Raw genomic sequence first — 25,866 nt, 5'->3', positions numbered from 1 at the left:
AGAAAGGACCCTCACAGCCCTTCGTCCACTGCAGCTGTCTTATGGGCTATAGGGCAGAATATGGGGGCTCATTTATTAATATCAAATGAGTATGGAACCAAATCAGAGCATCTTGCTGACGATAAATAGGACTGCGAAGAATGGTCGTGACAAAATAATTAATAATAATGTCGTTTTTATTCTGATGCAGAACATTGAATGCATCAACCTGAAAAGTATTTTTTGTATGCCCGACCTACTTTCTGGTTCGTGACATTCGCCCACTGACATGTCCGCTGGATAGACAGACGGATGGGTGCCGAGGCTCGATAGAGAAGAGACCACGTGGCTGAATAAAACATTAGGGGTCTCACCACAGCCCGTGATGTGACTGGCAAACCATTGATCACAAAGGACACCATGTGGGAGTGAAGCGGCGCCGTGTTTTTAACAGGAACTAAACACCGCCCGCCTCTCGCTGCCGCCGCCGCTGCTCCAACCACCACCTCACTCGCGTGATTCCACAACCGGGCGTCACGCACATTATCCGGTTAATTTACATACAAAACGCCGCCCAGGGGGACGAACATGATAATCTACCGTCGACTGAGAGCCATCCGCGCGGAGGGGAGGAAAAAGAAACAGCAGAAACAAAGTTTGAACGGGAGAGGGCTGTTCTGAACCGAGCGGAGTGCGTTTCCACACCGACACGAAACGGGCGCTCGCCGGGCTCTTTGCCCCACTTTTGGATTACGATATGGACGCTTTGAAATCCGCCGGAAGGGCAATTATACGGAGCCCCAGCATCGCCAAACAGTCGTGGGCGGCCGGCAGGCACAAAAGTGAGTATCGGGCTGTTCGTGCGTGACCGCGGAGGCGTTAGCCGGCGCTCGTTTGGCTAAACCGAAGCAAGCTAGCCTCCACAAGCGGCTCCCCGGTGTTCACGGAGCGGGGCTTCGCCACTCGGCTCCGGTGGTCTGGGGGGACATAGCTGTCAGTGTGGGTAACGGGGAGGGGGCTAGTGGTCCACCCGAAACACCAATAGTTCAATTTGAGCAAGTATTTTGAGTCGTACATGATTTGTTATGGTTTTGAACTTGACACTTAAGCTGACAGCAGCGCCACGCAGCCCGTAAGCCGACTCCTGTTGGAGGCTGCCGGGTGTTGTGGCTGTTTTTGCGCACGGAGAAACAAGTTCTCCGCTTTTCTTACAAGTCTGACGAGTCGCTCGTTTTTTGTATCCCCTCAGACCAAAAAGCGGGCAATGCCGTGATTATAAATAAAACGTAAGCAAAAAAGTTAGTGAAAGCCCTTTGCCACGTCCCTCTGCTGACACGGTGGTGACATTTTACAACAGGGGCGCTCGGCTGAGGAGCTGAAGCACTTCTGGTGTGGACTGCTGAGCGACGGGGGGAAGAAGTGAGGAGGGGAAAGGAAGGAGGGTTCACCTCACTGTAGGGAAAGAAGTGAGGAGGGTTCAATATGGAAAAAAGTGAGGGGGGGTCACTGTAGGGAAAAAAGTGAGGGGGGGGTCACTGTCGGGAAAAAAGTGTGGGGGGTTCACTAGGGAAAGTGAGGGTCGTCCACCTGGCAAGGCTGTGCGAACCTAGCAACGCACTGTTGCTAGGCGATATACTATGTTCCTGGACTAAATATTATGGTGTGTGTGTGTGCGGGGGGGGGGGGGGGGGGGGGGGGGTGTTCATCAGAGTGCCAAGCTTGAATAAAGGGGGTTTAATCATACGCGAAAGCCACATTAGGTTTTTTACGTGCCGTTTCCATGTGATGCTCGGCTCCAACTACAATGTACAATCACCACCACGCTGGCTGTGACAGCAGGCTGTCATGTGCAGGCGGAGCTGCCGCCACCCTTTTTATGTTTGCTTGACACAAAGGGGGAATGCCCCCCTCCCCCTTTATTTCATAGACAATAGAGCAGTTGGCAGCAAGATGTTACACGTGTGCACAGTGCAATCGATGCTTTGTTTTGGTCCACCCCTCTCTGGTGTGTGTGTGTGTGTGTGTGTGTGTGGGGGGGAGAGATGCACAATATGCATTGTCAATTCCACATCTGACCGGTCAGAGGTCACTGAGGACTAACGACCAATCAATTCCTGCTGCTGGAAGCCCGGGCTGATGTTGAGCTTTGCCATGACTTGACAGTCAATCTGTGGCAATAGTCACATCCTCCCGTCTCTCAGCTGTCACCACAGACAGGCAGGCAGGTAGGCAGGCAGGCAGACAGGCAGACCGTGTGACTGTCAACCAATGTGATATCTATCGCATCTTTTCCTCCCCCACAATGCTTATTCATTTGAGCTTCCTCTTTTGTCTGTAATCAAGTAACTGTTCATCTTCCTCTTTTCATCTTCTTCTTTTTCTTTCTTCAATCTGTTGAGATAATTGCAGGCTTAGCTGTGTTTCAGTCGGCACCAGTGAACTGCAAAGTCATGATTAAGAAGGCAACTTGTTTCATCTTGCGGCGTCAGTAAGCTTCTGCTGTAATTGGTGGATCCTGTTTTCTGCACGAGACGTGACCAAATACCGTCGTCGTTGTACAAACGATGTTGTGTGAATTGGACTAATTCCCTTTTTCATTAGTGTGATTTCTGGTTTGGGTCACATTTGCAGATTTAGACGGGTGCATCATTTGTGTCCAGTGAGATGGTCTTTCTTTTTCCTCCGGTGTGTAGGCTTGGCCTAGTCAAAGCAGCCCGTCTTCTCTTTGGCATCTATCAGCACTGCATTCCTTCTCTCCCACTGTCAGAGCTGGATCCTGACGGATTCCAGCATTGTTTAGTTTTTTACAAAACTGTCTCTTTTTTAATAATCACTGCATGTCACTATGTTAAAGTAGGCTTACATTAGCACCTTGTTTCCGTTGCTTTTTCTTGTGCACGTGCAAGAATGTGTGTCATTTCCTGCATGGTTTTAAACAGCTCAGTAGTTTTTTGGCAATCTGCTGAGCTGATAAAATGATATTGTGTGCTACCCTCCCATAACATCGGAATAGTTCCCGTTTTAAGTTGTGGGGGGGGGGGTATGCAACATTAACAATAACAATAACAATATTTTTAGGTCATGGAGGCCTGTTTTTTTCTTTTATGTTTTCCGTTGCCTGAAAAGCGTGGGAGGCAGAACATCCCTGTCTGCATTGAAGTGAAACAGTTCCCTCCCACGTCTCCGGTTAAGGAGCTGCCATCTGTCGGGTTGTCAATATTGAAGCGAGGACGCCAGTCCACCCGTGACAGAGGGCTGATGATGGGAGAATGATCTCAAACCGATGCCACTGCATCATTAAAACACCTAGATGTGCACGAGCCAGAGCCGTTGACACTGCTACCGGAGAGGCGAGTCTGTGTAGCTGTTGACTAATTTGCATTTTACTATTTGATCAGATGGCGTGCGTCAGTGCAGTGATAGAAGTTTGTGTTCAAGCTAAATTATACATCCATAGCTGTAATTTTAAAAGGCGTAATTGTTAATGACAGACTCAGTAGGTCTTTAAGTAGCTTTTTACGCTAGCCTCCCTTTTTTTATTCATGTATTTTGATATAGAATAGATGTATGTGGTCTAGACTGTCCCGTCCCCACTGCTCGGTCCCCTGCACCAAGTGACCTAAAGGGGGGCTGCGAGGCTGTAATGGAGATTGCTTCCAGCGGGTTTTCTTTATGGAGTTGTAAAGCCCTCACTGATTTACAGCCCTGTTTAGATCTTCTGTATCTGTAATCCTCTGTGTGTGGAGTCAATGTACGGAGTCACGTGTGGATAGGACTGCAGAATCATGCTCTGTCACCGTTTCTCCTCGAGGACAATTAAAAAAGACCTGCGGGGAAAATGGATGTTTGCCTTTCTCTTGGTTCGGCTGACGCAGCTGGAAACTTTAAACATCGTAATTGTTACGGTCAGACCAGTAACTGGCACAGGCCAAGTTGAGCGGTAAACTGCAGTCTGATTTAATTGGCGAGGCGATCTATTTTCACCTCTTCTTCGCTGTGCTATATTGCATTCAGTTGCCTGTGATTAGAGCAATGTACATCTATTCCCGTGTGTTATTATTTCAGAGTAAACACTCTCCCTCTTTCCGTGTAAACTGCATAAATTGCTCCAAAAGACTAATTATAATTAAAAATACACATTCATGGCATAGACTAAGAAAACCCAACTCCACTAAGATTTTTTTATTTTTTATTTCTTATTCAAGGAAATAGACAGCCCATCTTTTATTTGCCCCACTTTTGTTCACAGTGGGGAGTGGACTACTTTGAAAGATAATGTCATTCTGTGAAGCCAGAAGGAAAGTCTGGTCAGGATGCACAGTGGCTAACCAGTTCCTGGTGAGAAATAATTTATGTAATCTCCTTCAGCCATATGTGTCGACATATGGCCAGTGTGCTAGTTCACAGTTCCTCGGCGGCTACATATTATTAATATTATTGGTGTCTAAATAAATGCTATCTGAAACTTTTACAGCAAAACATGGAATGCTCACAAATGAAGTTCAGACCGCTATCTGAGCCTATAGAAAGTTGGTAATTCATTGTCCCCAGCAATTACAAATATTTAGTTTTTAATCTGTTCCGAGCATGGAGAGTTAATAATACTATATTCTACTGCGGGCATGTTAGGACTATGGCTCCACAGCTGCTGAACGTTGGGTATACCTCCAGCATTCCTTTTCTCAGACTCGTCAGTCAAGCTGCCGACGTTTATGGCGATCTTATGGGACGTGAACGAAAGTCAAAGCACTTAGTGAACCCCCCCCCCCCCCCCCCCCCCCCCCCACACACACACACACACACACACACACACACACACACCACTGGTGAGCATGTAATTCAGGTAATACTTGCTTTTTTTCCCCCTCACCAAAACCTCCAGACGTCCCTGTTGTGTCTCGTCAGAAGTTGTGAAACCTCTCATGAAACCTCACATGACACACCCTGAACTCAGCTTGGAGATGAAATCCAGAGGAATGCAGGGGAGGGTTTTTAATTTATTTTTCTGAATGGAAGATTTCATTACCGCTCATTGACCGTTTTCCTCCCCTCCACCTGTATGTCTGCCACCGCTGCCAAAATGACACTTTGAAACATGTCTCTGCGAAGAGGCACATAAAAAAATGGGCACCAAGCGGAGATTTGCAGAGGCACATCTTCGAAATCTCAGGGTCCCAGTGTGGAACTGGCTCAACAAGAAGTAAACTCCTCAGCCCTTAAGGCCATTATGTGACTAAACAATGAATCAAACTGTTAAAGCAAGGGAATGGTTCATTTTATTTTTCATTTCATGCTGGTTTTCTTTGCACTGGTTTGGTGAGGCCCTCGTAAAGCCTTTCCGTTTTGGACACCGGAGCCACAAAAACCTGCTACAGAATGGAGACATTTATGGATAATTTGAGGAGAGGTTTGAGCCGTGCCCTTCTACGTAAAACATCTGCTGAACGACATGCAGCAATACGGAGAATGGATGTTCGACAATGTTGACCAGCAGAAGTACACTAGTGTACTGGGAAGTACACTAACCACTAACAGCTGGGATATAATCACAACAACAGCCTATTGTGAGCCAGTTCATTTAAATATATATATGCGCGTGTGTAAAGGAAATGGCTGACAATTCACGCACACATTATGTACAGGCATGATTCTAATCGTACAGACTGAAGACATGCCCGTTTATTTGCATCCTTAATTGCCAGTAGAATGTCAGAAACTAACTGTGCACGGGGCGCTTTTTAGGATCCGTTTCATAACCCGGCCTCCTGTCGAGAGTACATTCTGGCCTCAGTTGGTCATCAGCTGTAAGCCCCCCCCCCCTTGCCTTCTATGAGTGGATTTAGCCAATACTGAAAGACGCGTGTCTCAGTGTCCTCTCCACTGCAAATCCTTTCTGCCGACCCAACTGGAATCAGTTTTGAATGGCCATCAAAATGCCATTGGGAGTCCTGCAACGACCTCGGTGTTTAGGAACATCGTAGGCACTGCTGGTGTAGAAGATCAAATACCAGGGGCACCCTGGTGCCCGGGGGAAGGAGAGCAAAGGGGTCGCAGGCCGTTGGATGTAAAGGGTTCCCCATGGACTGTTCATCTTACTTACTTTGTATCGATTGCTCCTTCAGTGAACCGGCCTGTAGTTTATGTCTCTGTGGTCGCTCGTATCGATTGTTTGTGTATCTCGCACGCGGAGAGGCTTTGACCTGGTTTTTCTGATGATATGTAAAAATGTTTCCTGTGTCCCCTCCCACACGACGTTAAGAAGGGAAGAACAATAGAACCGGAATGTTTCTTTGCACCAGGCAGGGACAGGCGGCGGCGATCTCCCCATGTCTACTGCCCACACTCTGTCTTTCTCCATCTCGGCCTTTTCCCATAACGGTGATGGCTCATCGCTCACCAGCGGCCGACCGCAACAGCCCGTACAGAAAACGGCGCTCGCACTTAGATTCAACCACAGAAAAATAGTCCAAAAGAAATGGAGGAGCTCACTTTTTAGCGGCACAGTTAGAGGTTGTCCAAGGCGCTCTCTCTTTCTTTCTTTCTTTCTTTCTTTCTTTCTTTCTTAAAACAAGCTTTGTGCTGTGTATCCCTGCAGGCATCTTTCCTCATCTGAGTCTGCAGTTTCTAAATTAGCCCAAATGTCCTGATTGGAATCTAATGCTGGGATGGGTCTTTTTCTTTTTTTTGTGTTGTCGCTGTGAGATGAGAGGATGGTCATCTCACCCCAGCCCAGCTGAGGCCTTCAAAGAGCACATTTTGCTTTGGTGACTGGTTGCAGTTGACTTATGCCATCTCATATTGGGAACCTCTGTCCTTAGTTAAACTCCGATCCTTTGAGAGGATCACATGACGGGTCAGCTGTAGTACACACCTTTTCCCAACATCGCACAGTTTTGTGTGTGTGTGTGTGTGTGTGGGTGGACGTATGCGCTGGGATTCTCTCCCCTCACTCATCCACTGGCGCCACGCGGAGAGCTCTCAATGCTCAGAGGCTCCTTTCAAACCTCCACAAAGGGGAAATTGTTAATGCAGCAAGCTCGACCCGCGCAGCCTGCTGGTGGGGGATTTGACTGTTGACCTGAAGGCCTTTATTTGTGCCCGTTTGTTCAACCAGGCAAAAGGATAATTTGTTCAGACTTGGATTGAATATTTAACTTCTGTGACCTTTCAATGCTTACTCATGTCGCTGGTGTTGCTACTCGCAGCTTTTCACTGACACCATCACTTGGTAGCACCCAGATACTGCCAGAACATCCACGCCTACTGTGGTGCGACGTGGTGGTTAATCACCGCGTGGGTCTTTGGGTCCCACCAAATTCCCATCACCTGCTCCAATTTGTCCCCCGTCAAATATTTTTTTTTTTGTTTAGAAGCGACTCACTGTCTGCGAGGAAGAGTGGCCCTTTTGTTTCAGCCTTGATTTTTTATCTCTGTCCCAATGCTGGGCTTTTCTTTAGGGAAGCATTTTCATTCACTTTCAAGCCGAGCAAAATTAATAACGGTGAGAAGGAAGCCAGATCGCGCTGATAAATCCTCTAAGTTATCAGGAGGGCGCTGTGGTGATTTGTGTTTTTCATGCCAGTACCGCCGCATGCACACCTCCCTCTCTGCCAGCCCCAAGTGCATTATTTAGCCTGCACCCTACGGCATAGACGAGCACTCCCACTGTTTCCACGGTGACCGAACTGTTTCGTCTCTCCCTAATTGTCCGTTACATGAATTTACAGGTGGGGATGTTGTCTCGCTGGCAACATTGGCTTATCCCTGGCATTTGACTTAATTTCATCTCGCGTGTTTGTTTTTCTTTCTTTCTTTTCATCCGTTCTTTCCTCATTTTGTGAGCTTCTCTCCTCTTCCGCCCGTCTTGTCTCCCTTCCCCCTCTGGATGCCCGTCTGTCGTCTTCCCTTCTGAAAGTGGAGGCGAGGCTGGGAAGAGCAGACCCTCTCTCCTCATTACTGTCACTGTTGCTCGCTGTTGACGGGGAGAGCGATAGTGATCCCCTCTGACCCTCCCGTGTCCAAATCGCACGCCTCATCTCCTTTTGTGTTGGCTTTGACCAAAATACACAGGCTCATCCCTCCAATCCCTTTTGATTATAACTCCCAGGACCTCTGTGGCGGCTCGCCTCCCCAGATCTCTTGTTGTAATCAAAAGGGGCACAGCTGCCTCTGTAGTTTTTGCTTCATTAAAACGTAATGGCGAGTCCCGGCTTCTGCATAGACTCAAATGATTGGCTTTTAAAGAAGTGTCCCAGACCTCTTTCTGAAGTGTTTTCTTTGCCACGACGGTCTTATGTAACCAACACAGGCAGCAGGTCTGTCTGGGTTCCTGCTCACAGGTCCATCGAACCACACGGCGCTGGTAACCTGCCTGGATTGTGGCCACTGTTGGTAGCACGCAGTACAGCCGGCGGTAACCGTTTAATGCTGACAACCTTTTCCACAACAATCTGGCAAAACAGAGGTAGTGGGAAGAGACAGTTGGATATGTGAGAGTGGGCCAGCCTTGAGTGATAACCACCGTCATAGAGCCACAGATTACAACCGAGTTTTAGGATCTTGAAATGTCCTAAACCCATTGTGATTTGTCTTGGTCTAAAATACTATTGGACACATTATTTGCAAAGAAACCTTATTGGCTTTTAATGACCTCACTCTTATTGCAACAAGTGCTCTAGAAGTCTGCTTTGTTGACCTGTGTGACATGGACATCCTAAAGGTTTGTGGACTTTGCAGGTGAACGGCAGAGCGAGGCAGTAGCTGCCAATGGGTTATGAGGATGGCATGCTGCTACACTAACTGTTATCATATTACACAATTGTGGGGAAATAAAACTGCTCGCCAAAAGACAAACGTTTCATCAACGCAAAGGAAGAGAAAAATACTCCTAACAGTTGCTGACTTGGACCGAGATATAGTGTCTTGTGTTTAGAGTGGTTAACATGGAACATTAAAACTCCCTGTGTCTTGCTTTGAAGGCAAATCGGCCTTCAAAGCAAATCCTTGATGAGGCTCGATAAACCCTCAGTGTGAATATTATACACGTTCATGAATATTGATATCCTGGAGCTTACCTGAACGACTTGGACATGAACTCTAAAGCCCAACAACAGAGCAGAGGAAATTGTTACGGTTCTGTGTGAGGTGCTCTTATGTAAGACTCTTTATTTCGACTAGTTTTCCCCTGATGAGATTAATGTCATCTGGGACTTAATCCAAGGTTGACAGATGCTGGGAGGGGTACATTCTTCTTATTTTTCAATCCGGCCATCACTTGGAGGTCAAGCAGCAGATATTTGTTTTGTTCTCATAACACATGTCTCTCGTCTGTGCGGTTGATATTTCTGTAGCGGTTTATGTGTTCAGGGGCGGCGTGCAAGGGTTCCGGAGGTTTTCTCCGGGTGTGGCTCAGTGAAGACCCGCAGAGCACGCACCCGAGCAAGACCGAATGAACCCCAGCCGCTCGTCATCCACGTCGCACTTTGAAGATAATTGGCTAAACGAACCCCCCCCCCCCCCCCAAAAAAAAAAAATATCATCCCCTTCTCACTCGGCAAACATTGGTGCTCCCTCTCTCTCTCTCTCTCTCTCTCTCTCTCTCTCTCGCTTGTTCACAGGCGGTGTCACCCTGGAGAGCAGCGCTCTCTGACCAGCCTCGGCTCCAGCTTAGCCCAGAAGCCCTTTTGAAGTTTTGCTCTAATCAGCGGTGCAGCTGCAGAGGAGCCGCCATGGATGGGGCAGGTGGTGGGTGGGTGGGTTGAATGCAAATGTGACCAATATGAAAATGGATTATTATTCCGCACAAAGCAGCACTGGGTACATGCACCGGTCTAAAAATAGCATTAACATTACATGTCTTTTGGCCTAATAGTCATCCCCTCGTGTATTTCTGTCGGGATGAAGATATCTCCATCATTTGCGTCGTCCGGTCTTACAGTAGCTTCCTCAGGATCTCTCTGGACGAGGGACTCCCAAGACTCCTGCAGTCGGGGTGAACCGCTGGTCATCCCCCAGAGTCCTGCCTCCTGTGAGCATTATTATGCCAGCTGAAGTACGGGGGCTTGCTTCTGATGTCTCCGCTGGACCAGCACAAGCCTGCGGCTGACTGTTTATGTGAACGGCATCTCTCCTGAGCCTCGAATCGAGCCCCTTGGAGCATTTTCAAAGCACAATCTTAGATGTTGTTGAGACTCGGCGAAGCGGACCTGTCGGCGGTGCTGCGTTTTGCAAACTAGCACGAGAGGTGAGAAAACGCCGACTGAGGTTGAGCTGGCGTTACCCCCCCCATCACATTTGCGTCGCTGTCTACAAAAGCCCTAAGTGGCTACACCCTGTAATGGGCACTCGTAGGCCGCTCGGTAACTTGATTTAGGTCGCGAACAGAAGCTAATGATTCCTCGCCGCAGGTTATATTACAACGTGGGTGCTACTTATCCGGGACTAATGTAACCACGGCATCAGCAGAAGACGTTGGGCTGATGTGTTCCCCACACTTAGGAGCTCGAAGACCTTCACCTTTTTCCCTTGAGAATCACCCATTACTTAAGTATGGGTTTGGTTGGAGCTGCATTTAGACCATTACAGGCCCTTCTCCAGAACCACCGCGGTTGGCTCGGTGTGGCTGGCGAAGACGAGGAAGATTGTAGGTTAACCTCTGCCACGGTTTCCCTAAACAATATGGGCTCCTATAAGTCAAGTGATGACTACAAATGGAAAGAAAATGGTGCTCATCAGTAATGTTTCACCCTTAAATGCTGTTGACTGTTTACAGGTCAATGCATTTTCAGTGTCGATTTTTAATCTCCTTGGAAATGAAAGTGATGCAGGATTTCCATTTCGATCACCCTGAAGATACTGGGTGACATAAGGCCCACCCACGAGGGGAAGGGTGCTGATGATGTCAACATCATCAGCACCCTCATGGAGACGAATGGGAAGGCAGGTTCACACAAGTTGTTCTCCTTTTCTCATTCACTGCTCCATCTCTGTGGCACCCCCACCCCCTCCCCCCGACTATCCTCTAACGGATATAATATGAAGAGAAGTGCGTCGCCTCGAGCAGCTCGCCAAGTGATTCCTCTGATAAAAGAAATCAAAACCACAGCCCCACAGTTTCATTCCAAAGACGAAATGTACATTATTGAGTCCTGAATAAGTGTCATCGTCTCATACGCTGGAGGAGATCATCTTTTATGAATGACTTTTCCGGCAGTAGGTGGGGAGGTTGTAAATGAGTTCTGGAAGACAGTCACGAGGGACCAGGTATATCTCTTGAACCTGTATTAGACATCTAGTTTAAAGCCATGAAAACGTATTCATTCCAAATAACACAGATTCCCCCCCCCCCTCCTACATTTTGTGTGGTGGTTGAAAAGTCTGTAGTGGTTTTAAATTGAATTGTAAATGAGTATCTTCATTCCTTCAGCTGACCAGGTCACCTGTGTAAAGCTGCTCTCAAATCTGTGGAAAACTTCCACCTGGCAAACCTCAATTACAGTAAGGTACCAACAACTCGCCCTCCATGCGTCACAATAATTGCCTTGAATACTTGCAACTCCTGTCGCCAAGTCGAAAAACAAAGATGGCACCCATAAATAACGCGTTATGAAGGTGGGTCTTACTAGGCTTTTCTTGGTAAGACCCGCCCTGTTCTCTGAGCTGTCTAACTGAGGTCAATGTCTAACTTCAAGCAATTGCCTCTGCCTCAACCAGCTATACAGAGCGGGTCTTTCCACAAAAAAAAAAGATGTGGGATTCATAATTACGTGGAAATGACAGACCAGGGTTATAGTTTAACTTTTTATTTATAGTGGAGGAAAAACAAAAAGGGTGTGTGCTTGTTGCACATAATGGACACAGCGTGGCTACTGCTGTGTCTGCACAGGGTATCTCTCAGCCCGCCATACAGAGCAACGCAGCGGGGGTTGTTGATGAGCCGGAGCCTCACTGATGCATGTCTCTCGTCCCGCAGAGCTTCCCGAGAACTGGACGGACACGAGGGAGACCCTCCTGGAGGGCATGGTGTTCCAGCTCAAGTACCTGGGGGTCACAATGGTGGAGCAGCCCAAGGGAGAGGAGCTGTCTGCGGCCGCTGTCAAGAGGATAGTGGCCACGGTGAGAGACCACACACACACACACACACACACACACACACACACACACACACACACACATATACAAACATAACTGGAATAGCTTCAATGCAGGGTAACTATCTACTCAGAAAACTATTCCCAGAAAATGAGTTTTGCTCAAGCGCATTCAATATCTTTCCCCACATCACCACCTCCACCACTTGGAGTCCACACAGTAGTTTTCTCCTGTTTATGACCGGAATGACACCTCGGTGAAAAGTGACTGGTTGGCTGCCTGCTCTCCCCCTCCTTCCCCCCCGAGGCCCAGGCTGACTTTTAGAAGAGGATGCAATTAGTTTAGACACTGTTGCTCCGTATATGGCTCAGCCAGCTTTATCATGGCAGAAAGGGCTTATTGTTATTGGATCTGGCAGCTCAGTGGATAATGTAGTTGGCGTCGGCGGAACGGTGGTACTTGAGCCGCGCGATGTATGGGGACAAAGTCAGAGGCTCCGATTGGGCCTAAACTGTCGGCTGCCCTGAATGTTAGGCTGCTGAACGGGGCCTTTTATTTTATTACGTGGTAGGTACACTTAGTGTGAGGTCATATTTTTGTCACGCCATAGTTGTAAAAGATGTAATTTACTCTGGATTGGATGTGTCTTTGTCACTCAAACAAACTTGATTTTATATGTTTGTATGTGTGTGTTTTGACATTGTATATATGCAATAAGTAACAAACACAATCAAGCCAGCAGCTCTGCAATTCATGCCTCGAAGGTCTGTCATAGCTCCAATGATTTAACATATTTTTTTGGATTGGCAAGCATTTGAGCTACAGTCTGGATTCCGCGTAAACCTGATTGGCTGGTCTGATTTAAAGAACAAATAGCAGCAATTACATAAATATAAGGTTGACACAGACTGATGTTCCTTTCTCATCTCCGTCTCACTCACATAGCCCTCTTTTCTCTTTGTGGCCTCCTCCCTTTCTCCTCCACCTCCTTTCCAGGCTAAAGCCAGTGGCAAAAAGCTCCAGAAAGTCACCGTAACGGTCTCACCGCGAGGAATCATCCTTTACGACAGTGCCACCAGCCAGCTGATAGAAAACATCTCCATATACAGGTTAGTCCTCTTTCCCCGCTGTTCCTCACACTCTCCGCGCCCCTTACTCAGATGGGTGGCCCCAGCTGTGAAACGCTCTCACCCTAAGCCTGCTGCTTATCATCCACAATAGTGTGTGTGTGTGTGTGTGTGTGTGTGTGTGTGTGTGTGTGTGTGTGTGTGTGTGTGTGTGTGTGTGTGTGTGTGTGTGTGTGTGTGTGTGTGTGTGTGTGTGTGTGTGTGTGTGTGTGTGTGTGTGTGTGTGTGTGTGTGTGTGTGTGTGTGTGTGTGTGTGTGTGTGTGTGTGTGTGTGTGTGTGTTTTGTCTATCGTCTATCAGCAGCGTGTCTCATCAATCTCAACTCTCTTGAGAGCACTCCAACAGCTGTATATTCTGATCTAGATACACACACACACGTTCACAATGCCTACAGATCTCACTTGCCTGCCACAGCCTGCACACTTAAAGCTGCCGAACCTCCATTGGCCCTCAAGCTTATGATCCAAGCTCAAATCGCTTTTTCTCAAATTCCACATTTATGACTCTACATATCAAGGAGAGACGGGACTTTCCGTCATTTTTCCCGAGCATGAATAGGCTTATGCTGAATAATTTGGCCTAAAAGCTGGCAGATTGAGGACGAGAATATGAGTATACATAGTTGAACAACCGCCTCCTGGCATCTGAGAATGGCATACAGGATGGATCTGTATTTAAAAAACAAACCTGGGCTAGTTACTGCTGGCCTGTTTCAGATTTAACATGACTAATATTGCACACAAAAGTCCATTCTGTCGGTTGAAGAATACGAAGTAAACACTACAGCAAAATAAAAGCTTGACTCTGTGAGGTGGGTCCAGCTGTGACCTCAGGATGCTGTGGAGTCATAACGCAGCTGGTTGCCTCTCGCACCCCGTTGGAGCTCTCCTCCCCTGGAACGTCTGCAAAGAAGATGGACGGCCAATAAAAGAAATGGTTTTGCCGAGACACCCAATTTCCCCGACGCCCTCCAAAACATTTCCCCCGTAAATCTTGTGTTGTGCAGAGACGCAGCTGCGATTCCCGAACCTCTCCAAACTTTTTCTCTCTCGCTTTTATTTATGTATTCAGTTATTTTATCCACACCGTATATTCCTTAGTCATTAGTGAACCGAGTGTGTGTGTGTGTGTGTGTGGCTCTCCCACAGAGAAGTTTAAAGCAGGGAAAGGAAGGACAGATGGCAGTTCATTATTGCCCCCCTCCATCATTTTGGGTCTGGCTCCCCAATTTGCCACTTTGGTGTGAGGCTGATAACCTGGTCATCAGATAGTGGAGCGAAGCTATTTGTGGAGCGTTGCAACCTAATTACAATCTCTGCTCTGCACCTGAGACGGACAAGCCATGGCGGATGCCTTCCTCACATGCGACACGGACAAAGCTCAGTGCAGCGGAGGACCTCCGGCTGTATGAGTCTTTTGCATGTACCTTACAGGGACCCGGCCCGATCAAAGATGTCATTTAGAGCGGTGTGCCATGGTCGTCAAGCAGGTGGACACAGTGGGAGTGTGATGTAATGACTTACTATCCCATCGGCGAAAGCCGGCACAGATGTCGGCACACGTGTTCAGTCCAAATACACAACACAGTTCAGCTCTGTACACAGCTGGGGTGTGTATTTGATCAGAGCGGTGCTGGCTATAAGAATGGCAGGGATATTATTATTCTTTTTTTTCTATAGCAGTTTTCGAGAAATTGAAGAGTTTGAATCTAATTGCTGGACTAGCTTAAGGGCTTAGTGCAGATGACGTTGCACAATGGCCCCACTCGATCTGCGATGACTCTCTTAAGTCTTAAGAGTTTTAAAGCGTGTACATCTGTGTTTGTTTCTTAGAATATCCTATTGCACGGCGGACAAGATGCACGACAAAGTTTTTGCCTACATCGTCCAGAGCCAGCACAACGAGACTCTGGAGTGTCACGCCTTCCTCTGCACCAAGAGAAAAATGGTACGTAAATGAGTCTGTGCAAGTACGTGTTGCAAAACTAGTTGGGCTGCTTATCCAATAACTGAGGTTTCACAGAGTGTTCAGCTAACTGAATCTAAATATACCATGTAAAGGGAAAGGTCAACACAATCTGCATATTAAAACCTTTAAAGCTCACTTATTGATTATTCAGACTGTTACCGGCCTGGCCAAGAAAATCGTGTTGTCATTACGTTTACATTTTAGTACAGAATAAAGAAACTCAATTTAACATGTCAATTAATGAGCTTCAGAGGGTCTGCTCGGTGGTTTTCACACCTCAGGAAATTGCCGCGCTGTTTCGTGCCTTCCGTTTCCAGTCTTATTGCATTCCTGAGCTATTCAGCTGCTGACTATGGCTTCATGTTTAGCACATAGACACAGAACCATTTTGATATTTTCAACTCCTTTTCTTGGCAAGAAAGAAAATAAGCAAATTGGCCCGATCTCTTGAATTATGTATTTATTTATATATGTATATAAAAACATACATACATACATGTATATATTTATATAAATACATACATACAAAGGGAAATAAGGCTCCAGGCAGAAGCTACTAAATGTAGGCAACCGGGTCTTCATGGTGCAGGATTCAACATTCAGCTTTTGCTGCTGGCAATCTGTAAAGCGCTTTATGCAGATACAGTAAGTTGAAAGGAGACCTCCTTTTTTTATTTATTTTATTTTTTTCTATTTTATTTTTTTCTTCTTGTGTGTATGCAAATGTCCAAGTTGGAGTGAGAACATGCAGGGCGGGCATGCTGTCATCCCTCTCTGGCATTCTCTCCATCCCTGGAGGTTTGCAGCCACTCCCTCCTTTTCCTTCCCCTCACTAATTTAGCTCTGGCCAAAAGGCCACGTATCCTCCCAGCTACATAAACAACTTGCCATGGAGCACTTGGGCCTCTCTTCCCTCCTGTATAAGTGTCTGTGAAGGAGCCTCTTCTGACGGTGGTCACTTCCTGTTTAGTTTTTCTTATCCTCATCTTCCTAGAGTTTCCCCGCATGCGGATGAGATGCCTGCGAGTGTTACTCATTCGTTCTCACTCTCTCCCGCTGTCTCACTCTTGGTCTCTTCTGCTTCCCTCCAACAGGCCCAGGCGGTCACCCTCACAGTGGCCCAGGCTTTCAGAGTGGCGTTTGAGTTCTGGCAGGCTGCCAAGGAAGGTACGCACGGTCGCCCACCCTGAGCACGGGAGTGTGACGGAGTGTAAAATTCCCCCCCCCCCCCCTCCCCTGCTGTTATCCTCCATTTACTGTACACACCCTTTACCTTTCTACTTCATGGCTAAACAATGGTCCTGTATTTCATCCTGATGTTTCCCCTGCGCAGCGTGAAATGCATGTTCCTGTGTCTTCCTGATCATGGCCCGGACACCCTCGACAAAGGTCATGTGGAACGGCGGAGAATTGTTCGGCTGTTCCTGCCAGTCACTGATGTCATACTCACACACAGTAGAGGAATGTCCTCATTGATTGAACCAGTTTCCCCCCACAGCGCTTACATCATTACCCATAAAGCACAGAGAGACCTTTTTTTCTTCTTCTTTATTTAGATTAGTGAGTACTCATAATTACAGACAACTCGTTCATCGTTACAGACTCATCTGGGTATCGACATGGGGAGGGGTGGAGAGGAGTTGAGGTCACACTGGGCCAGAGGTGGTCTGACTGGAGGTCAATCTTCTAAGTTGGATTTTACGCCAGATATAGTTCCTCTTTACCAATTTTTCCCTCTTCCTCCTTTCTCTGTTTCACATCAAACTGGGAAAGCGCCCCACCTCTTTCGAATAGTAGGCCGCACTGAGGAGATGAGCAGACGGCGCTTGTTTCCGGCGCCATCTTGGACGTTGCGGGCGATCAAAGTGCCGTGTAAGGACGGCGTCGCACATGTTCTTTTTGTACAGCTCAGCAGAACAAGCGTGTAATTTATTGCATGTATGACTCCAGAGTAAATGAGCGGCCCTCGCCACTCAACGTTGTGTTTCTGCATCGCGACCCCCCCCCCCCCCCATCTTTTCCATCTCTCCATGTTTGTCGCCTTGGAGTCTCCCTTTTGAATTCTGTGATTATCCTTTGTTGCTGCCGTGTCTTGTTTTGCACCTGGCACCTTGACCCCACCCCGTCGAGTCATTTTCTTTTCCCCCTCCCTCCCATCGAGACACTCGCTTCTGCTTATTATAAGGAGGGAGATGGGTGAAGCAGAAGAAGAGGGGGATGGGGGATGAGGAGAGGGGGCAAGAGAGCATGAAAGGCGGGGCGCAGAGGAGTGTTGGGGTGGGGAGGGTGTCGGAAAGAAAAGAAAATGATGGTGTGCGTGTGCCAGTGGGAGCTCAAGTGTCGGTGCCATTGATCCCGGCTCACGCGAAGGCAAGCTTATTTATTCAGTCCTTCACACCACACACACACACACATACATATCTATATTTATTATACATACATATATATATATATATATATATATATATATATATATATATATATATATATATATATATATATATATATATATATATATACTTTCTTCAAAAAGAAGTACTGGTGGTCTTGTTTGGCAGTGAAGAAGAAAGGGAGGTCGGGAGAGAGAGTGGCAGGGGTGGGGGGGGGATCAGTTTGAGTCTATTTCATTAAAGTTACAAGACTCCAGAGGATCAGGGCAGGAAGAGGGGAGGGGGGGCTGTATCCACTGTACGTCTGTCTGCTTCTTTACAAACTCTCCTCCACCACCCACAGTGGTTCTGCACAGCCCACCACACATTCCTGACCCACATTCCTCTGCATGTTACTGCTCCCATCCCTGTTCACGGATCTGTGTTCATAGAATATTCACTGGAAACAATACAGCTGGATTTTGTACACTCTTGTCTTTTAAAGACTCTTAATGTTCAGGAAACTGCGCACTAGAGAGGCAGTGGGGGGAAAACAGCTGTCCATGGGAAAGCTTTGTAACACTGTCATCACTAAGCTACCTGGGCTCATGGGAAATAGGATATATATTAATGTTTTAGATCAAGGATGATGATTATGAAATACATAACACTTCCCTGCAGTAAGTCTTGTGAGACAGAAGTGGACATGCACTGCGTAGCCACAGTATTGAGAGCTCCAGTTACAATGAGTCAGTGTCTCGGCTTGTTGAGACAGTCTTGTGATTTGTTTGAGGATCCGCTCTACCTTCACATCCTGGGAAATGGAGATATTTTAGCTAGTAGGCACAGTTGTGTGTCTTTGTATGCGTCTGTGAGTAGACCGGCCCGTATCATCATCACTTCAGGGTCCTACTTTTCCTACCTTGACTTGATAAATCGCTCCTATCGCTGCTCAAAGGTCTCCAACTTGTGAAAAGTTGCCAGGAGATTCAAGCAGAGGTATTCCGTGGGAGGGCAGTGCTTCGCGACAATAAGACTGACTTTAATGCGTGACGCACAGGAGGACACGCCGTCCCCACGGAAACTGACATCCTCAGTGTTGCGCTTTATTGCAAACGAGGGGAAATGCAGCCGCACAACAGCCGTGATTATGTCTGAACCAAGTGTAGTGCGAGTATAATGGGAAGCAATGAATCAAACGTTGATGGCACTTATGAGACTTAAAACTTAATTACAGCGGGTAAAATATATTTTTTATAGGGCATTAGATCATTTTCTTTTTAGTAAGGCTATTTCTAATTATTATTTGAAATAGCCGTACTAAAAAGAACATGGAATATTGGAAGATGCATCGTCACATTGTACTGTGTTCATATTGCTACAGTGCATTTCCCAAGAGTGACATCACAGGTTTGGTTCAAAGGCCAATTGGACGGTGCACGAGAAGATGTCGTGCTTTCCCAAAGGTGGGGCTTCTCAGATTCAAAGTTGACTTTCAGTGCAGCTCCAGTTCTGAAACAATGGAGAGGCCTGTGGGCCCGTGGGAGCCTGTAACGGCTCCGATCTAGACTTGAGTTTAAGGGAGCGGCGTTGCGCGGCAAATGCAGCGAGAGCTGTTGTCGTGTTGTCCGCGCTGATCAGACCCTCTCTTCTCTGCAGGTGAGGATGTTTGGAGAGAGCAGAGCCGGTCTGACCCAGATGTCATGCCCACTCATATTTAAACGTATTGGCTGCTGTATGAAGTATGTTCGCCACAATCTTTGAAGCCCAGGCCCTCTAGGATCAGCTGGCAGCCGGCTCGATTAATGGCTTTTCACCTTATCTGCCAATTTGCTGCCGCTGATTAGTTTACACATTATATGCTTGGGTTAGGGAGACATTTTGAGCAGCGAGAGAAGTAAACAGTTCATCCAGTAAATCACCCCGTGATTACGAGCTCCTGAATCACAGTTTCTCCCCCACACAGAGAAAGAGAAGCGAGTGAAGTCGGGTTCAGACGGAGAAGGAGCCAGCAACTCCCAGTCGGACAGCTCGGCCAGCCTGGGCAGCCTGAAGGCAGGAGGTGAGTCATGTCACCCATCATCACGTCTGTCCCAGTAATCGTAGCCTCGGGATGGGAGGGAGGAGAAGGAGGAGGAAGAGGGAGAGTATTCAGCCGCTTGCCAAAGGTTGACTTACATTGAGGCTGCAGGTCAACAACAATCTTATGTTCCTTCCTCTCTGTTATTGTTTCTCGCCGGCATCATTACAATGAACAGCAAATGACACTTTTAGCTGATGGTGTATTGTTGACAACGAAAAAATCCTTTGCCGTGTTATTGTAGATCCATTAAAAACAACACATAATAGAGAACTGTTCGTGGACAAACAGGCATTCTCTCTCTCTCGGTAGCACAATCACAGTCCTGTTTGTACAAGGAGCATGTACAACCCCCCCCCCCTATTGTTCAATCGGATTCACTGAGATTCCAAGACTCGCGGCTTCTGAACATGCTGTTGACATCCAGTGAGCCAAACAACCTTTAGGCAGTCTTAGCGCCACATATTGTCCACAGCCAAGATGAGGAGCATCCTGTTGCCAGTGGCACAATGGCTCTACACTTACTCCCCGAAACGCTTTTCTCCTTGTTAGTCTGCTTTGTGCGTTGCCTTTTCCCCGTCTCCCTTTGGGAGCGTCTCAAACTGAAACCGCCAGCTCCAAATGGTACAGAGGCCGTTTTCTTTTCTTTTTTTGCAGGCAGATGAAAACATCAGAAAGAGAGAGAGAGCGAGAGAGAGCCAGAGAGAGAGCTCTCTCTAGCAGTTTATGGCCTGACATGGGTTCTTAAGGATGATCCCTGTGAGAAGTGTCAACAAAGTGGGACTTGGAAGCAGATTCTGGCAACAGAGGCTCGGTGTGTGTGTTATCGGGGCCGACTTCATCCCGCTGACCATTCGGTGTGTCATTTGTCTGCCAGCTGTGTGTCTGTAAAGCAAACTGGCGTAACTCCACAGCCGAAGCATTTCTGCCCGACACAGCAGAGCTTTAGAGCTATCGGAAAGGTTATGCCGATGTCCCCTTCACTTTGGCACGCCGCTGTGTCAGAGGATCAGTGGCGTGTTCAGAGGTGAGTCAGCGGTATTCGTGCGACGTGATAGCCTCTTCTTTCTCTCACAGTGGCGACAAAAACACAAATGTCACTTCTAAGTGCCCGCTTTATAAGGACCTTCCTTTCTCAGACATCTCCTCTTCAAGAGGTTAAAAGGAGCGCTGCAAGATTATTGCTTCATCTGTCAGTTTATTTTCCCCAATGTTTGTTATGGTGGAAGTGAGGCTCTGGGAGCAAACACCGAAGCTGTTCTATTAGGGTTATGACCTCCAGATGGGTCCTGATCCCCCTCCCCTCTTTCCCCATGAATGACAGCACAATATTAACTTCATAACAGCGTTATTCGGTGTTGAAATGGAGGACAAGTTGAAGAGAACTGATATGCAAGCTTCTCTTTTGAGGAACATAGAAAATAGGGAAACCTTTTTTTAAATTTCCGCATAGAAGCATTAAGTTGCTCACTGTCCTCTCGGGATAACATTAGTCTAAAGAGTAGACAGAAATCAGTGTTGATGCACATTATTGACACACATTAATCATCAGGAAAGGCCATTAAAAGCCAATCCCATTACAGATCAGTGGTGTCCCTGCGGTGCGGCGTGCGAGTCGAGGGGTTACTGCATGCTCACTTATCATAAGTGAGGATCCACAGACGGCTGCATCGGTGGGACACATTAGGAGCCCAATATGAAAAGCGTGATCCATAACCGATAGCGAGGCATCCTGGGCTTTGTGCATACGGTGTACTGTTGCACGAGAGTGTGATGATCACAGGATCCTATAAATGGGTCACGGCGGAATGACTGGCGTTTTATCGCTTCGACAACACCTGCATGCCGACCCTCAGATGTTACTCGGTATTAATGCATTTTCACGTTGGTTGCGTGCTTACGATCTGACAGCTGGTCGCCACAGCTTGATCCCCAGAATAGGAAAATACACACAGGGGGGCAGGGTTTTTACGTTGTTGTTTTTCTTCTGCTTTTAAATCTATCCAACATGTTTGTTTTGTGTGGCAGAGGTCGCCACAGGAAAACTTCTGGATTTGGCGGAGGGAGCCAACGCGGCACTGGTCCACTCGGGAACAAAGCAGACGGAATCGGACCCCTTTATGGTGCATAATCACGCAACAGAGAACAACAATACTGTATGGGTAAGGCAAGAGACGGGCTGGCCAGTGAGTCTGAGCCTGAGCTGTTCAGGCTCGATAAGATGTGAAGAGAAGAAAGACGTGCAGGACACACCGATTACGTAGCCAGAGGGCCCGGTGGTGTGCTGTACCTGTGGTATTCAAAAGGAGTCAGACAATAGCCTAGTGAACAGAACCGGCCTTATCAAATGGTTCCCACATCGCTGGAGAGGGTGTGGGCTGCAAGTAGCTGAGATAAACCTCCTAGAACCATGTGAGGCCAGAGAAAAGAGTCAGGAGGCGACTGTGTGAGGAAATGTATTGTTAATGTATTAAGGTTGAATGAATGAGCGCTGTTTACCTATCACCTCTTGAGACGTGAACCGTATCTTTAACCAATGCCTGTGTGTTCTGTGTGGCAGGAGCTGGAGGACGGTCTGGACGAGGCTTTCTCAAGGTGAGAACCGGTGTGGATTTTTGGGGGGTTTTCCCGAGAGGCCCGGGGCTCTGCTAAACAGCTGTTCTTCAAATAGCCACCTGTGGGTTTTGGCCGCTCCTGCAATAGAACACAGCCTCTCCGTCTGCTCGGTTCAGCCCCAAATGCTGCAGTGTAGTACTTTGAGTGTTCCAGTTGGATAAAAGAACAAACTTATTTGAGTCGGTGGGTGGGGGAAATCGGGTCTTATCATTTGCAGGTTGAAAGTCCAATTGTCTGCGTCGACAAACTAATCTGAAGGGAACCCGCTGTGAGTAATGTGTCAATTTAGTGTGAATGAGCAGCGGCTCTGCTCGGTGCAAACACTCACAGGCCCATTCAAACACTTGTATTCGTGCTTTCAGTTCCTTTTGGCCCTGCGTTTCAATCACGCTGCTAATTGGAAAGTGGGCTTCGTTTCCGTGAAGGAGGAGAACGGGCTCCACCGTCTCTGTAATCAAGCGCTAAGAAGCCATTTTAGCCCCGTTATCAGATGATTATTTGTCTGCACACACTGTAATTACACCCGGCGCCGTTAATCTCCTGCTCTGCGACTAATGAGGATGCTCTCAGCATCGGTGCAGACATGTAGATTTATGTAATTGAAGGGGTGGGGTGGGTGGGAGGGGGGCCCGAGATCAAGGTTGACATCTTTGACCACCATGAGTAACTGACTACTGGGTGATGTTGGGGTGAATGAGAATATTACAGAATGGCCGTTAAAAAGATGATGCCGGATAGTCGGCGCGTGACGCCTCCCAGTTATGTTTGAAACTTGAAATGAACTCCGGATTAATTATCTTAATTATTAATTTCAAATGAAGACTCAGAGGGTAAGTTATTGAAAGCTTAAGAAACAAATGAACCATATAAAGCTGCTTTTATTAGCTTCTTTTTGATTCTGTTTGCACTTCACTAGCGACAGATTATGCACTCAGAAGTTTGATCAGAGTCCTCCTTGTAAACCCCACAATGCACCAGGGCCTCCTCTTCCTCCCCACAAAACAGAGATCATGCAACACGAGAAGCATCTACTCCTTCACTGCAGAGTTTTAATGCCGACATTTAAATTCTCTTAGATGAGTACTTTGGTCCACTTACTTTTCACTATGAGCTGCAGATAATTCACATATTCATGTGTTGAGAGCGTTCGTGTCGCTGTTTGACAGACTGCACTGCCCTCTGCTGGACACTGTTGAAGCCTCTTCACTGCCTGTTGATCATAGTGAAGGAAAGGCCAGTTTGGTGCGCTTAAATTTGTCTGTCTGGCCCAAAAAAAGAAGCGCCTGTTTTTTAAATTATTGTTAAACCCCAATGACACACAGCCTTATGTCCAAGGCTAGCAAATCTGGACATGAAGTTGAACTGTGCCCGCATAAATGTATCCACTCACTTTATTATGAGGCTGTTCAGAATAGTTAAATTGTTGCCTGACTTGTGATGTTTCCTTTGACCCCCCCCCCCCCCAGCCGCAGTCTGGATAGCTTTGAATCCTACTCAGGTAACGCCGCCCTTCACTGGTCCAGTGACTTCCACCTCATTCTCCCCGAGTCGACCGTCATCTGTCCGAGTATCAGATTGATTGAGACTCATGTAGTTTTCACACTTTCTTTTTGAGGCCGCATACCATTAACAAAGCTTAATAACCATAATTAGAGACGCATCCCGCGGAGAAACAGCCTCCTCATCGTCACTCCACACTTTGCTCCATCCCGAGCTTCACGAGACTTCCTGATGATGTGTGCCACTGTGTCCGCGTGTTCATCACTAGTGTTGTCATGTGTCCCCGCCCTCACCTCCATGACAGACGTTCGGGATGTTCACACGTTTGTGTTCCAGTCGGCATTTTGTACGTTGGGTTGCCATGGTTTCGTTCGCAAAGGGGAATGTCACTTTCTTTTCATCCTTTCATCACAAATAGATGCCACTTTGTTGAGTCCTGCTTTCTGTCCATACCTAGTCTGTACTTATCGGTGTTTACCAGCCTTTTGAATGCAATCAATTGTAATTATTAACAACGGTTTCATCGCAGCGGTGGCTAATACAATGTCTTGTTTCCCCTGCGCTCCTCCAGACTCGCTGAGTCTCGCACTAACCCCCAGGTCCTGGACATTGGGGTAAACCCTCAGGACTTCAACACTGAAGAGTGCCTGTCCCCAGGCAAATGGGGCCCAGAGGAGACGGACTTCGCCACGCAGAAAGACGCGTTCTAAAGGAACGGAAGGGAAGGGAGAGGGGGGGATGGGGGTGAAGCGGTGGAAAAACAGACATTGTTGGAGACATCGGTAAAGTTTCCCACCTTTCTCCCTGCCATCATACCTCTAGGAGGTCCAGTCGGGTGGCTCTCTGAAGGACAACAAGAGCAGGCTGCTCACAGAACAGGCCAAAGCAATACAAACCAATTAATCCCTTTTTCTATGGAAAAAAAACATGCAGTCATTTAATGTTTGTTACAGTCAGTGGATTACTTCCTTTTTTGTGTGTGTGTGTGTGTGTGTGTGTGTGTGTGTGTGTGTGTGTGTGTGTGTGTGTGTGTGTGTGTGTGTGTGTGTGTGTGCGCGCGCGCGCTAGGAGAACTCTGACCTGTTGAGTCTGAACAGGTCGTTACGTGGGTTAAAGGTCAACAAGGGTTCTGTCATATTTGTATTTACGAGAACTGTAACTGGATTAGAGGGAAAGGTCACTGGTTGAAGGTCACCAAACGCACCAGTTCCAGTGTTGGACAAAACAAAGTTGCTCCCTACGTGCTTCAAGGATTCATCCTTTGGTCGGGCAACAAAAGCTTTAAAAAAACTGTGTTTGGTATAAAGAGTGTTTGTGTGATGAGAACAAAATGACAATCCCCCCCCCCCCCCCCCCCCCCTTTCTTTTTTTTTCTAATGCATTATCTATTTTCGCACTCTGCATTCATCCACTTTTCAAAGCACATATTTAATGTAAGGGGAATTTAATGTCAAGAAGCATTAAGCTTATTATTTAAGCTTGTATACAGTGCCTCTTGTCACTCTTTTCATGTTTCTTTGTTTTAACTTTGAGTCGCAGTGGATTCATTTAGTTTCCCCCCATAATCCTGATCATAATTCCCGCTCATGGTCAGAGTTGTTTTGTTCGGCAGTCTCTCCTTTGACAGCTCGTCACGTTTACCATCTGTGATTCATAGTTGGTCAAATACAACATGAAGTCAGAGAGTTTGAATGTGTTTTACCGGCACTCTACCACTGTATTTTAAATTATATTGCTGCATTGACTAGTTTACTACTTTTACTTTTATTTTGGCATTTGTTTATGTATGGAATTAATTTAATTCATTAATTTACATAAAAGTCAATACAAAACAAAATGTTGTGTGATATTTATTTCTGCATCTTAATGCAACCACTGTGCAAGCTTGGAAGAAAAAGAGAAAAAAAAGTTTCTGAAATGTATCGAGCCAAACAGACGCTTCAGGTTTGAAGCTCACGCCACTCGTTTGTAAACAGGTCAAAGGTCAATTGGTCAACAAGCTAAAGCTGCACTGGTGGAGTAACGGCATGTAAAACGTGTTTGAATGGCACATAAAGTCCATTCAGCATGTGAGAATATCGAAAATATCATTTGATCATCAGAACATTTGCTCATGACTTCAAAACAACACGTTACT

General features: G+C 47.0%; 1 protein-coding gene across 4 annotated transcripts; it reads left to right on the top strand.

Moving 5' to 3' along the window:
- Positions 1–359: 359 nt before the first annotated feature.
- On the top strand, positions 360–24,942 carry ldlrap1b (low density lipoprotein receptor adaptor protein 1b). 4 transcript variants are annotated; one of them, XM_034563086.1, is made up of 10 exons: positions 360–821; positions 11,951–12,093; positions 13,066–13,178; positions 15,029–15,143; positions 16,259–16,331; positions 19,500–19,595; positions 21,642–21,736; positions 22,174–22,208; positions 23,696–23,727; positions 24,301–24,942. In XM_034563086.1, exons 1-10 carry the CDS (start codon positions 737–739, stop codon positions 24,345–24,347), a joined length of 834 nt encoding a protein of 277 aa, XP_034418977.1. In that variant the 5' UTR covers positions 360–736; the 3' UTR covers positions 24,348–24,942. The 4 variants fall into 4 exon arrangements, with proteins under 4 accessions (XP_034418977.1, XP_034418976.1, XP_034418975.1 ...); XM_034563085.1 differs by having other exon boundaries at positions 362–821; positions 21,642–21,775; XM_034563084.1 differs by lacking the exon at positions 23,696–23,727 and having other exon boundaries at positions 362–821.
- The last annotated feature ends 924 nt before the right edge of the window (positions 24,943–25,866 follow it).

This window comes from Cyclopterus lumpus, chromosome 22 (assembly GCF_009769545.1).
Source record: "Cyclopterus lumpus isolate fCycLum1 chromosome 22, fCycLum1.pri, whole genome shotgun sequence".
Classification (NCBI taxonomy): Eukaryota; Metazoa; Chordata; class Actinopteri; order Perciformes; family Cyclopteridae; genus Cyclopterus; species Cyclopterus lumpus.
Note: the sequence above shows the minus strand (reverse complement) of the source record. Positions and strands in the feature narration are given on the sequence as shown.